General features: G+C 44.1%; 1 protein-coding gene across 1 annotated transcript in view; it reads right to left on the reverse strand.

The window, feature by feature from the left end:
- The window catches only part of FBXW8 (F-box and WD repeat domain containing 8), a 107747-nt gene that overhangs the window by 87976 nt on the left and 5461 nt on the right, over positions 1-14310 (reverse strand). The window contains exon 2 of the mRNA XM_066370821.1: positions 9090-9194. Within this exon, the coding sequence (XP_066226918.1) occupies positions 9090-9194 (105 nt within the window). The remainder of the gene's footprint in view (positions 1-9089; positions 9195-14310) is intronic.

Consider the following 14310-nt stretch of genomic DNA (forward strand, 5'->3'; position numbering starts at 1 on the left):
CATTTTATATCATCTTTGCATCTCAATTCTGTCATTATTTGCATTAGTGACTTCTCCCAAACATAGGTCATCTGCAAAATATGGTCTGTGGGCCTTCATGTCTTAATTATTTAAAAAAAAAAAAAGTTAACCAGGATGGGTCTGAGGACAGAGCCTGTGGCAAACCACTACAGTGCCCCCCCTCAGGCTGACATGGGTCCATTAAGTAGCCTACCCTGGGCACAGCCACAGCATCAGTTACAAATCCACTTAACCACACTGCCATCCTACACTCCTCCATCTTTGCCTTAACAGCGCCGGGGACACAAACCCTCATCTGATCACAAGTGATCAGACAATAAACCATGGGATAATGACTCCATGACACTGGAGTTCCAGTTTGCACTAGACAGAACACCATGGTTTTATATTTGGTATGTCTGGTCCACAGCTGAGCCTGTCCATGACATGGGTGGTGTCCATCCATCTGTCTGTGTCTCAGTGAGTCTCAGTACTAGGCAATCATGAGGCACAGAGAGAGACAGACCAACATCAGCTGTGATGGAGCCAGGTCACAACTCCAGTATTTCCAGGGCAGAGCAGTTCTCTAACCAACCCCTGGATTTCAGGGTTAAATAAGTTTAAGATAAGAGCCAACATTCAGAGACCCTCATGGATTCTCAAAGGCAGATAGTGCTACCTAAACATAAGGCAATTTACCCTGATCCTCGGAATACATAATCCTGATGTGTAAAAATTACAAAATGTACAATTTAGTAAAAATTATGAAATGTAATTATTGGACTAAGACTCATAGCAGCTAAGAGATCACACAAATGTAAGTCACCATTTCCTTACATAGACCAATACTTCCCAATGCCTGCTCAACAGAACAGCTCCTCAGTTGTAAGTTACTCTAATAGACTGAGGTGTGTTACATATCTCTAAAGAGAAGGCAGAAGAAGCTGCATTCCCTAAACTTCCTTGGTTCCTGAACACTTTTTACAAGGAGGTCTTAAATGCCTAGTGCTCTGCAGAAGACATTTTAGAAAACATGGAAATGGGTTACTGGTCCTTCAATTAAGAGGTGTTAGGTACTAACTACACACTGGGCAGTAAGACCAGCAATTCTCATCCACTTCCCACCTCAACCTGCCAAACCAATGCCTTTCCACATGAGTGACTTCCCATGGGCAGGAGGGATATGTTTCGCCTCCGCCCTTACAGTCGGGTTGATCACAAGACTGCCCCCAAGTAGGGGGCCATCTTTGTAATGCTGTAGTCCAAACATTAGTTACAAGGCTGCACTGTGTTAGATGGACCGGCATTTTAGGAGAATCCAAATCAGTGCTCAGTGCTGACAAACTAGAAGATCCCAATTAAATTAAACGTTCTGGATGAGTGTTCATAGGGACTAAACTGTACAAATTTCAGCCACTTTAAAACGAAGAACCTTTTCAGAGATTTTTCAAGAAGTTTCACATATATATCAGGCCTTAAACACTTTGGAAGCTGAAAACAGGTTTGTTCAAACTATTAGCTTCAAAGAAAATGCCAGGTCGTTTTAAATGACACAATCTGAAATTTGTACAACAGGGTTACGGATTGAAAAACTGAGAACAAAAAGTTGAGGTTTGGGTGCACCATCCCCACCACTAAGCCCAGATCACAGGGCTTATTCCGCAGAAAGTGATATTCAGGATAAAGTTTAAATCTTGGATAACAAACAATAAATCTCTTTGAGGGATTTATAAAAGCCAGAGGTGAGAATTACTTCCAAAAAGGGATCAGGATTGTACCTACAATTAGGTATTAAACGCAGAAATGTGCCAACAATTTCTTTAGCAAACTATAAAAGGAGGGTGCTTTTTTCCCTCCATCTTTTAAAGGAGAACAAAAATGACAGGCTTTAAGAATGTCTTTGAATCCTGGTGGGGGGGAAATCAACATGAAAAAGAACTTTCACAACTAAATTTTAAAGAGTCTCACCCAAATGAAATCTAATTGTTTGGGTTTCCTAAGTTATATTAAATCGAGCAAGTTTACAAGCCTAAATTTTCCGAAGCCCTAATGGTCTTTTTTTTAATATATCAGGATTGGAATGGCTCTGCCCAGTAAAAGCCCCACTGAGTGAGGCTCAGCTGCAAGAATTCACTAATAAAAGTGTCTCCAGCTTCTTGTTTTATAGCACCATTGTGAATTGCAGCATTACCCCCTCCAAAAAAAAAAAAACTTGGCTCAAAAATTAGCTTTATTAACTCTGCCTGGATTAGGGTTACTAGTGAGGCCCACAATGGGGGGAAAGTATCATTGTTCTAGTCACACTTTCATATATCAAGTCTACTTGAGAAGGAACAGACTATCTCAATTTCCTTTCTTCCCATTCACTCTTAAACCCACTCACTTTCACCCTCACCATTCCACTGACTGGTCAAGGTCACCAGTGACCTCCAAGTTGCTCAATCCAAAGGGCATCTCTTAATGCTCCTCTTGCTGAACTAACAGCAGTGCTTAATGCCTTTGATACTTTCTCCTCCTTGGAAACCTGCATCCCTTGCTTCAAAAGCAAGATGCACTCTGGGCTTTCTTCCCATCTCACGGGTACCAGTTTCTCAGTCTCCTCATCTCCTTGGCCTCTGATCACTGGTACACCAGACACAATCCCTGCACCCCTTCCTCTAGCTACACTTCCCTGATGATTTCATCCAGTTTCCTGGCTTTAAATACCATCAATGTGCTTCCAAATTCAGATCTTCAGCCCAGAATGGAACCCAGAACTCACATCCAATTACTGACCTTCCCCCAACATGCACATCCCACTGTTTTCCCCTTGTCAGCAAGGACCGCCTGGTCCATCCAGTTGTCGTTCAGGCCAAACGCCTTGGAGCTCCTGCTGACTCCTCCTCCTCTCTGCTCACCAGCCCCTTGGCAATCCTGACCCTGCCTACTTCTACTGGTACAGTGGTGGTCCACACCACTATATTTCATCTGGATTATTTCGGTAACTTTCTACCTAGACTCCTTACTGCTGTCTTTGTCTCTCTATAGCCTATTCTCTATAAAACAGTCAGAATCATCCCTTTTCAAATGTAAGTCAGACCCTGTTACTCCTCTGCTCAAAACTCTTCAATGACTTCCCATCTCATTCAGAATAAAAGTTCAAGTTCTGTTAATAGATTAGGTGCCTTTCACATTCTGACCATCTCTCCTCCTCTTATCCCCATCCCCTCACTACACCCCCTAGTTTCCTACCAATGCTCTAACAAATTGCCAAAAACTTAGTAGTTAAAACAATAAAAAACTTATTCTTTACAGTTTGGAGGCCAGAAGTCTAAAATCGAGGGGTTGGCAGCAGGGTTGCATTCCACCTGGGGCTTCTGCAGGGAAACACCTTTCCTCAGCTCTCCCAGCTTCTCGAGGCCACCTGCATTCCTTGGCTTGTGGCCCCTTCTTCCACTTCCAAAGCCAGCAGCATGGCATTTTCTCTCCTCTCGACCTCCTGCCCCCTTTATAAGGAGCTCTGTCATTACCTTGAACCTCCTCAAATAATCACCCCATCACAAGATCCTTAACTTACATCCACAAAGGTCCTTTCACCATAAAAGGAACAGTCACAGGTCCTGAGGATTAGGAGAATAACATCTCTGTGGGAGCATTATTCAGCCTACCACAACCTAGGCACGGTGACCTGCCTGCTGCTCCTCAAACTCAGCAGGTGTGCTCCCCTCAAGGCCTCTGCACTTGCAGTCACCGCTGTGGAGACCTGCACAGCTTCCTTCTCCCCTCCTTCCGGTCTTTGCTCAAAGGTCACTTTCTCTGTGATGTTTGCTAGGTCCACTTAAAAGAGAACCCCAACATCACCTCTGCTGTCTGATTTATCCCCACTTCTCTTGTCACCCTAAAATGTAAGCTTTCTCAAAGACAGGGTTTTGGGGTTTTTTAATGTTTTGTTCACTGTTGTTTAGAACAGTAGATGGCACACAGTAGGCCTGCTGTAAATAACTGAATGAGAAGAAGTCCAACTTTCTTTTTTAATTCAACACTTTAAAAAATAGGACTGCTTGTATTTTTAAAGATCAGCTTCTGGCATGTGCATTCTTATTCAAACACAACCTCTTGCTTTCTGCTTTTTTTCTTCTCTTAAACTTTTTAAAATAGAAAACTTTAAACACACAAAAGTAAAGTGAACAGTAATTGAAATGATTACTGTCATTCTTGTGTCATCTGGCTCCCTTTTTCTCTAGCATTCTCTGAACACAACCCCTGTTTAAAGGCGGCAGCCGGAGCTCTGGCCGGATAGCTCGGTTGGTTACAGCATCGTCCCCAGCACAAAGGGGAGGGCCCCCACAACCTGGCGAAGGGCACTCCTGAGGGAGCCTGGGTCTTGGTCTCGGGCCTGCACACAGCTCCTTGAGAGAGGAGTCTCGTGGAAAAGGTGGGAGTTAAGAACCAAGGGACCCCTCTGCCAACACCGACAGTTCTGCAGAATCATTTATGATATGAAAATCAATTTAGCTGCACTTGCTCTATGGAGTCCCTACTTTTAAAGACTTCATTAAGCTCTTTAACTATAAAACCTCAGCCTTGAGTTTCTCTGTTTGCACATCTGGAAAGATCATAAGATCACATTTTCCTTGAAACCTGAAATTTCATGATCTGATATACTGGTTTTAGTTCTAGAATAACTTACTTATTTTGATAACACCTACTTCTTGCCCACCAATTTTATCATGAATCTTAAGTTTTTAACGTCCACGTCTTGCCTCTTTCTTTCTTTCTTTTTTTTTTTTTTCTGTATTTTTCTGAAGCCGGAAACGGGGAGAGACAGACAGACTCCCGCATGCGCCCGACCGGGATTCACCCGGCATGTCCACCAGGGAACGACGTTCTGCCCACCAGGGGGCGATACTCTGCCCCTCTGGGGCGTCACCCTGTTGCGACCAGAGCCACTCTAGCGCCTGGAGCAGAGGCTGAGGAGCCATCCCCAGCGCCCGGGCCAACTTTGCTCCAGTGGAGCCTCGGCTGTGGGAGGGGAAGAGAGAGACAGAGAGGAAGGAGAAGGGGAGGGGTGGAGAAGCAGATGGGCGCTTCTCCTGTTTGCACTGGCCGGGAATCGAACCCGGGACTTCTGCACGCCAGGCCGATGCTCTACCACTGAGCCAACCGGCCAGGGTCTTGCCTCTTTCTTTATGCATAGTTTTCTATCTTTTATTTGAAAAGCATGACATTGTTACCTATGCAGCTAAACTTCTAAATTTATACATTAGAAAATAAACATAACTAAAACATACCTTTAAAATGAAAATTAGAAAGGACAGAATCACAGATGTCGAAATCAGACTATGGTTGTCGGGACTTAAAAACTGGGGACAAGGGAAGAGAGACTGTGGCTATAAAGGGACAGCAGAGAGCCTCACTGATAGCTATTCTGCACCTCCACTGCTGGCACACAAATCTACACCCGTGATAAAACCGCACAGAACTGGCCCTGGCTGGTTGGCTCAGCAGTAGAGCGTCGGCCTGGAGTGCAGGAGTCCTGGGTTCGATTCCCGGCCAGGGCACACAGGAGAGGCATCCATCTGCTTCTCCACCCCTCCCCCCTCCTTCCTCTCTGTCTCTCTCTTCCCCTCCTGCAGCCGAGGCTCCATTGGAGCAAAGATGGCCCAGGCGCTGGGGATGGCTCTGTAGCCTCTGCCTCAGGCGCTAGAATGGCTCTGGATGCAACAGAGCAACGTCCCAGATGGGCAGAGCATTGCCCCCTGGTGGGCATGCCGGGTGGATCCCGGTCGGGCGCATGCGGGAGTCTGTCTGACTGCCTCCCCGTTTCCAGCTTCGAAAAAATGAAAAAAAAAAATGCACAGAACTAAATACACACGCAAGTAAGTACGTGTAAAACCAGTGAAATGAGAATGAGCTCCATGAACTGCGTTGATGCCAGTTTCCTGGCTCTGACACTGTTCCCCCAGTGGCAGAAACCAGGCGAAGGGCACGATGCGACCTCTCCGCATTATCTTTGGCAACTTCCTGTGATTTTATAATTATCATTTTTTTAAAAATAAATGTTGGTCAATACCTCAAAACCTTTACTACTCAGAATTATTCATGCTGTAAACAACAGTACACTTATCCTCATAAAAACCAACTTTGTATTTTTGAAACCAACAATTTTGTAATTGTTATTCATTTAAAAACAGTATCCTTTCAAGTGCCAGGAATCCTGTGGGCACACACAATACAATGAGCATACAATTATAAATACCAGGGTGATAAGGCTGTTCAATGAACTACCCAATGCCTAACTTTGCTTACTAAATGACACTTCGTTTCCAGATCGTTCAGCGTGATGCACTCCCACAGAGACACTAAGTCCTGCGAGGGAACACTACTGACAGCCCGGAGCTGGAGAGGTGGGCATCAAAAGCACACAGGCGGCACTAACATAGCAGGGCATTAGGTTAGAAAGCAGAAAGCCTCACAAAGCAGAAAATGAGAGGGGATGCAGGAAGGAAACAAAGTCAGAGCAAAACCAGCTGCCCAGCACAGTCCGCGGCATATAGCGTAATGTGGCTCCAGATCAGGGCTCCTTACTGTGAGTCACTTACTGATTTGGCATAAAGATCTGAGCAAACAGGTTTTCCCCAAGGGCACACATACAGTTCGTGATGCCAATTCCACGTAACTGGCCCAGTTTCACTAAAATCCCAAGGTGGAGACATTAAAAGAGAACGAGAGAGACAGAGTGAGCCCTCTCTACAATAAAGTCATAAAGCAGCAAGACCGTCCATCCAACAGAAGGACCTCTTCCCTGTTTCGAAAATAAAAACGCCACGAGAAACAAATGAAAATGCTACTTATTTTTATTACGTGGCAGTTTTACTTTAATGCTTGGAAAAAAACAAAGCCAGTTCTACAGATTACCAGCCATCCACGGTCATCTTCATGCAAGCAGCTCTATAAAAAGTCTGGCTTCACAAATCAGAGACACTTTAGGAGTTCTGTTTAAGATATTTTCTGTTCTTATACATGTGCTTTAAAAATGAGATTGAGAAAAAAAAAACCCAACACAATTCCAACTGGCCAAAGAGGGAAGAATTCTGGTGGACAATCGGGCTACTGTGCTGCAAATTAAACTGTTCACACCTGCAGAATAATCTCACCAGCATAACCAATCTACCCTGAAATGCAGCCCCATTGTACCAAAAGGGGGATCTCTTTTTCCACTAGATCCTATCTGTCACTGATAAACCCTCTGGATGAGAAAACCAGCAACAGATGTGAAAGCCACATGGCCCTCTACAAAGCAGGAGAGCAGAAAGCAGTGTTAAAGAAAAGATTCCTTAAACAGCAGCTCCCTATCAAGAATGAAGATTTTATCATCTAATGCTGACTCTGTGGAAAGCAGCTCGCTATTAGACCCTATTCCAAGACTCCGGCTCACAGTATCGGGCTGACATCCAGAAGCTGGACTCACTCAGCTACACCCTTGTTTTCAACTCTTGGGAACGGGGCCAATGTGTAAAGTTAGAATATAACAAGAACAATTTGGGAGGGGAAAGAAGAAGACAATGTGGGTACTCTTAATGTAATCGATAGCTCCGAGCACGGTTTACACTTCAGTTCATTTTTATTTAGTGACTTTTAGCCTTTGAATAATTTCTTCCAAGATTTCCACACTCTGCATCAAAAAAGACTCGCCAACATCCCTAGCAAAGTAATACTTTGGCAATTAAGAATACCAAAAACTTTTTCAAATTCCTATTTAAAAAGAAAAATACAGGGGGTGGAGGGAGTATGTTTAATTATGAGTACGTGAAACACAGTCTATCTCATATAATTATTTATTAACTATTGTGTTATTTTCCATATGAACAACTGTAAACCTACGTTTCCCCTGCCCTATAATTCTGATTAAGCAAAATGCTTCATAAAAAAATAGTATAAACTATTTAAAATCAGAAACTCTCTAAAATGTCCTGTTTTATGTGTGATCCATTGAACTGCCACAGAAATAGCAAGTTCTAGAATCTAAATCTGGCTGCAGTTTTCAGCACTTCCAAACTACCTGAATATTTTCACCTTCACATTCTTGGTGGTGCTTTGAATTTTAGCGTACAGTTCTCCTACCACTCAATTTTGCTGAACCCTGTTTCTTAAAGGTACAGACACTTGTGTAAAATACACTCTAGAATCCAGGAATGGGAAACGGTAACCGCCAAGCAAGTTAATTCTTTGGCAGCTACAGACAATGAATATTCCAGTGTCTTCTGGGGGACACAGCTGTCCATGAAAAGCCAAGAATCCACAATCACAGATGCATTTAGCTTGTGAGAAATTATACACTCTTCCCCAAAAAGAAGTGAACAAGAGACTAATTTTAATGGCCTAAACCCTTACCTCTCAAAACGTGCCAAAGCCACAATGGCATCACTGGTTAGAAATACAGACTACTGGGCCCCACTCTGGACCTCCTGAATCTGCATTTGCATTTTATCAAGATATCCTGTGATTCATGTGCACAATAAAGTTTGGCCCAGGCAGTATCTCCCACTACTCCACTCCATGGACGTATGCCCCAGAGTAAGCATGAGATGGGTGACAGTGACCTGCAATTCCCTCAGTGGGTCTCAGGTCTCACGTGCCTCGCACCTCACTGAGTGGAATTCTTGTGTTTAAAGGGTAATTTGGACTATATGCCTAAAAGAGGACTTCACTGTTTTGTCCCCAGATTGACCCTCAGCTCCCAACCTAAGGACAGGCTTGATGAAACCGAAGGCTTGCATCTTTGCATTAGAACAGCGCGGACATGAACAGCTCAGGCTAGCTCAGTAAAGGCCGGCACAGAGCTGTCAGCCTGGAGCGCATGGCCACGGATCAGCCGCAACTCAGACTGCAGGGGGGCAGACGGTCACAGAAAGGTAGACACCAAGTGATGATGTGGAACACAATTCCTTCAGTTCCAAGGCTGCTTTCCTTCCAGTAAAGCTGCTACCCAATTCATCAATTCTTTAGCGCTAGTCACTGTGTTAAGTCAGTTTCTCCGACAAAGGCGCTGCCCATACTTCAGTCACAGAACGCCAGTCCCTCCTGACCACCCTTTAACGACAGCTTACCTGTGCACACCTTCCCAGGTCTCTCCTGTCCAGATACTGAAATATATTGATTGCCAATTCATAAGGCAGGTGGATATCAAAGAAGGGCACATTGTCCATTTCATTCTGAGGAGAAAAAAAGAAAGGAAATAAGCTTCCAATTCTGAGATTTGAAAATACTCGTATTCATCGGCCCTTTAAATTACCGGAAACATTCTCAGGTGGCGACAAGAGCGATGACGGCGTTCCCCAGGAGGAGCCAAGCATCCTCACTATGCAGCAGAGCAGTCAGAGACCTAACTCAGAACCATTCTCGATTCTCTGAGCCCCGCACATGTACCTTCACGTTCATGTACGAAATCCACGAGACCATTTCCCGTTCATTATGCTTCCAAAAGGAGAAGCAGGTGCCATCTCACAGCCTGGGGCGTGGCATGCATATCTGCGCACAGGTATCTGTGCAGGGCTCTGTGGAGAGAGCCCCGTGGCCTCTAAGGAAAGGTGAGCAGCAGGCAGCCAAGGGAGTGAGCCTTGCAATCAGGGAGGCCATCAGTCCTCCCAGGATAACTGCTCTCACCCCCAACTCGGAGGGGAGCGAGTGCCCACAGCCACAGGGGAAATGCTGACCTAGGTCACACAAGTGTTTTCATCAGGAAAAGGAATAGGGCCGTGAACATGAGCAAAGAGTAAATAAATGAAATGCTGCTCTTGAGTGAGGTGAACACCATCTCGCCCTGGCCACTGGAGAGGCACAGGGCTTCCTAATGCGCTCAGGGCTCACACCGCCCAACCTGAGTAGAGCCAGTACAAACAAAGCAGTTCTTCTTCGGTGTCGTTTATTAATGCAGAGAAATTAGAGCTTGCCTGCCTTTGGATAAGCAATTAGGGATGAGGTAACAGGCTTTATTTGAGAGATAAGGCTGTCATGATGATCCTGGTAGCACAAAGAAATATGAGTGTGAAACAGAAGAAAAACCCAAGTGTGCATATGTACTCCTCTGCCTTTTCCCAAATCCACCTGCCAAAGCTCACTTTGGTGTTTGCTTCTGTAAAGCTCAACAAAGCAGCACTCTCTGTCCCAACAGAACTTGCTTAATAAAATTCATCTTTAATAAGCTTTGGCTGACACCAGTGACTTACTGGTTGCAAACAAATTACTAATTCATCACTCAGATAAGGCAGTCATTGACTACAAGGCTGAAGTCTCAAAACCGAAAATGGTCTTGGCATTTTTAAAGGAGTGTGAGCACCAATGTAAACCCTACCTATATTCAAGGTAAAGATTTTTCTGGAGTCATGTTTCCCATTCATCTAGGAGTCTCAGAGCTAAAAGATAATCCAGGGTATAAGAAGGAAATGTATTCGACTACAAAAAAAACAGCACAAGGCTAAGTGTGAGGGCCAAAAAGGATCTCTAGAGGAAAAAAAAGAATAAGAGTTGACAGTTCTTTGTGGAAAAAGAAGGAACAGAATGTTAAATCAAGAGAGAAATGTTGGCTGTACAAGAAAAAAAAAAAAGAAACAGGAAAAAATCTGCAAGTGTAATTGGAAGACAAAGGTGTCCTTGCCTAAAAAAATAATGAGAAGTCATGGTCTAATGTCAGGCAAGGTCCCTTCCTATAACTAACTGGCTTCACTTAATTCACTCATCAAGAAAGAGAGGCAGGCCCTGGCCGGTTGGCTCAGTGGTAGAGCGTCGGCCTGGCGTGCAGAAGTCCCGGGTTCGATTCCCGGCCAGGGCACACAGGAGAGGCGCCCATCTGCTTTTACACCCCTCCCCCTCTCCTTTCTCTCTGTCTCTCTCTTCCCCTCCCGCAGCTAAGGCTCCATGGGAGCAAAGATGGCCCGGGCGCTGGGGATGGCTCTGTGGCCTCTGCCTCAGGCGCTAGAGTGCTCTGGTCGCAACATAGCGATGCCCAGGATGGGCAGAGCATCGCCCCCTGGTGGGCAGAGCTTCGCCCCTGGTGGGCGTGCCGGGTGGATCCCAGTCGGGCGCATGCGGGAGTCTGTCTGACTGTCTCTCCCCGTTTCCAGCTTCAGAAAAATACAAAAAAATAAAAAAATAAAAAAAAGAAAGAAAGAGAGGCATCACCTTGTCTAGCCCAGATACAACTTGAGACTCTGAACACAACCCTGGAGTGAGGGAAGCTGCAACAAGATGAGATTATCATTTGCCACCCTGGACTTCTGCTTTCTCTTTTGGATTATTTGACTACAGTAAGGTGGAGAAGTCTGCCTTGCCTACATAAAAAAAAAAACAAGAGAAAAATGTTTCTAATCCTCATATACACAGAATAAAAGCAAAGAAAAGCCTGCATTCATGCAAACTGAACTCAGCTTTTCATTGTTAAGAGATACGCCAAGCACTGTTATCTTCAATCAGTCCCTTCACGACTCAGTCTACACTGGTGTCTGGACTTGACCCTACTGTGAAGAAGCATGAGAAATCACCTTGTTTTTAGTTATTCAGGTGCAGGAGCCTTCCCTCTCTTGCCTATTCAGTTGACCAATTCTCTATTCCCGCCCTGGAAGATGGTGCCTCTACCCAACCCTGCCAGCATCGTCCTTGATCCCAACCACCAAGATCCCCGGGACGCAGCACAGCATGGAAGTCTAAAGATTCAAACTAATAATCCTGGCTTTACCACCTGACTAGCCATGAGATCAGGCCAAATGCAGCTGAGCCTCAGTTTCCTCATCTGCAAAACAGATATAACTACCCTACGAACTAGTATGTCATTAAGAATAAAATGAACTATTATGTGGAAAGTGGAAAGAGCATGGCACAAGTACCAGGGGTAAGCATGCAATAACAGATTGTTAATATTGCCAATTTCTTTCCTTGAGTGACACTCCAACTCCTTTTTCCTTCAATAAATAATTAGGTCTACATCCTATGCTACTCTCATACCACCTTGTTACTTACACAGAAAAGTGTCTCCCTTGTCATATTATAAGCAGCTAACAGCTGGCGACAGTGGAAAGGGGCAGAATAGGGGAGGCTAAGTAATTCAGGAGTCTGATCACCGTGGATCCACACCACAAGTCTTTTCTGAGAGCACTTTCTAAAAAGAATCATCACTTTTAAAAAGTTATACCACAGTGGCCCTGGCCGGTTGGCTCAGCGGTGGAGCGTCGGCCTGGCGTGCGGGGGACCCGGGTTCGATTCCCGGCCAGGGCACATAGGAGAAGCACCCATCTGCTTCTCCACCCCCCCCCTTCCTCTCTGTCTCTCTCTTCCCCTCCCGCAGCCAAGGCTCCATAGGAGCAAAGATGGCCCGGGCGCTGAGGATGGCTCCTTGGCCTCTGCCCCAGGCGCTAGAGTGGCTCTGGTCGCGGCAGAGCGACGCCCCGGAGGGGCAGAGCATCGCCCCCTGGTGGGCAGAGCTTCGCCCCTGGTGGGCATGCCGGGTGGATCCCAGTCGGGCGCATGCGGGAGTCTGTCTGTCTCTCCCCGTTTCCAGCTTCAGAAAAATACAAAAAAAAAAAAAAAAATGCAACCACCAGGGTGCAAATCACCAGTCCAGGTGTCATGGCTCCCACACCAACAAATGATTAGGACACTGTGCTGGTCTCACTGTTAATGCACCAGTTGTGATGGTTCTTGGTTAATTGTAAGTTCTGAAGGGTGTTAACTGTTTCGAAACATTCATTAAAATTATGTAAACACCAACATTTTTAAATCAAACTTTTTATTTAAATCACTGAACTCTTAGAATTACTTGCTACTAATATGCAGAGAAATACCTTGCAATCTAAAGATACTCTCACACTTTCCCCTATTTTGAAGCACAGAGCCATCTAAAAAGTTATGGGCTACGTTAACCAAGTCTATTATCTACACTGACTTAACATGAAGATGGACAAGTTGGCATTACACACACACACACACACACACACACACACACAAAGATATTCCAAGAAGAAAGAGATTAAAGATGCTGGAAATATTAATATATGGAAACTTGGTCACATTATAAAAATGTCAATATGACTAAAACGTATAGAGAATTATTTTGCATTAACAGTCCAAGCAATGTAAGAATGGCCAAATGTATGATACAGAAGACCAATAAACTCAAAGTATTAACTTACCTTCAAATTTAAGGGAAAACATCTTTTTGGTAACATACAATCTAGCTTTTAATTCTTTAATGGCTCAGATATTGATTCTCTACTCTATTGATGACTCTTGTCCTGTATTACACATCAAAATTATCTTGGAGTTAAAAAAATGCCCAGGGCCTCTCAGACCTATTACCCCAATTTCCAAGAGTGAGCTCAAGCATCTCTTCTTCAGGGATCCTCAGGCACACCGATAGGTGAGAACCACAATCCTAAAGTACAGACAGATATAAAAATCAATACTTTCACAACCAAGCCAAAAAAAAGAAGAAGAATCCCACAAAGGGGTCAAGTTACTTTGTTAATTCAAAGTCAGTGAATACTAGATTTTCCCAAAGTCTACTGGACTCACTCCAAAAATGCTGAGAGAAATTGCAAATGGATCCGTCCCCAGGGAGGCTGATTTGTACTCCTATGTGCTAATGTAAGACTAATTCTGTAAATGGATGGGTTTCGTGCCTTACTGTTAGAAATTTAATCGGTCTTCTCTTGTTTAGTAGAAGAAGGGATAATTACTAAGAGCCAAATCAGTAAGAAGTGAAGAAACTGACTTCAGTTTTGTTCCCAACATATATCTCCAGGGCAAACTGGAACACTGAAGATCTCTCTAGGTGGTGTTTTCAGTAACTGAGAAAGCACCCAGAGTTCAAGCAATAGCTATGTAATAACATTTCTCCTAAAGCTGTGACTGAAAGGCTTTTCTAAAGGAATTTATTTCAACTTTGCACATGCTGCAGAAGCTGAGTCCAGAAGACCCACACAATCTCAGTCAGAAAGAGTAGGTGTGTTTTAGTTTCACCCATGTCTTCTTTAAAGGAGAAAATAGTAGTTGGGGGTGGAGATGGGGTATGTGGGGGAGGCTAAAACACTGTCAAGATAAATAGGCATTCGTTAATTTACAATCACAAATTTGTCTCAAAATTCATGTTTATTTGTTTATTTTTTTCTACAGAACAGGAGCTTCTAAGCAATGACATTACATGAGATTTTTTTTCCTTTTTTCTACACTTTTGAATACTTCTCCTAAATATTTTTAAGAGCATGTGATCATTTCACTGACAAAGAAAAGCAATACACTTTTAAAAACAAGATGTTTTGTGTTCAAAATGCTATCTGA

The sequence above is a fragment of the Saccopteryx leptura genome, chromosome 2 (genome assembly GCF_036850995.1).
Source record: "Saccopteryx leptura isolate mSacLep1 chromosome 2, mSacLep1_pri_phased_curated, whole genome shotgun sequence".
NCBI classification, from domain to species: Eukaryota; Metazoa; Chordata; class Mammalia; order Chiroptera; family Emballonuridae; genus Saccopteryx; species Saccopteryx leptura.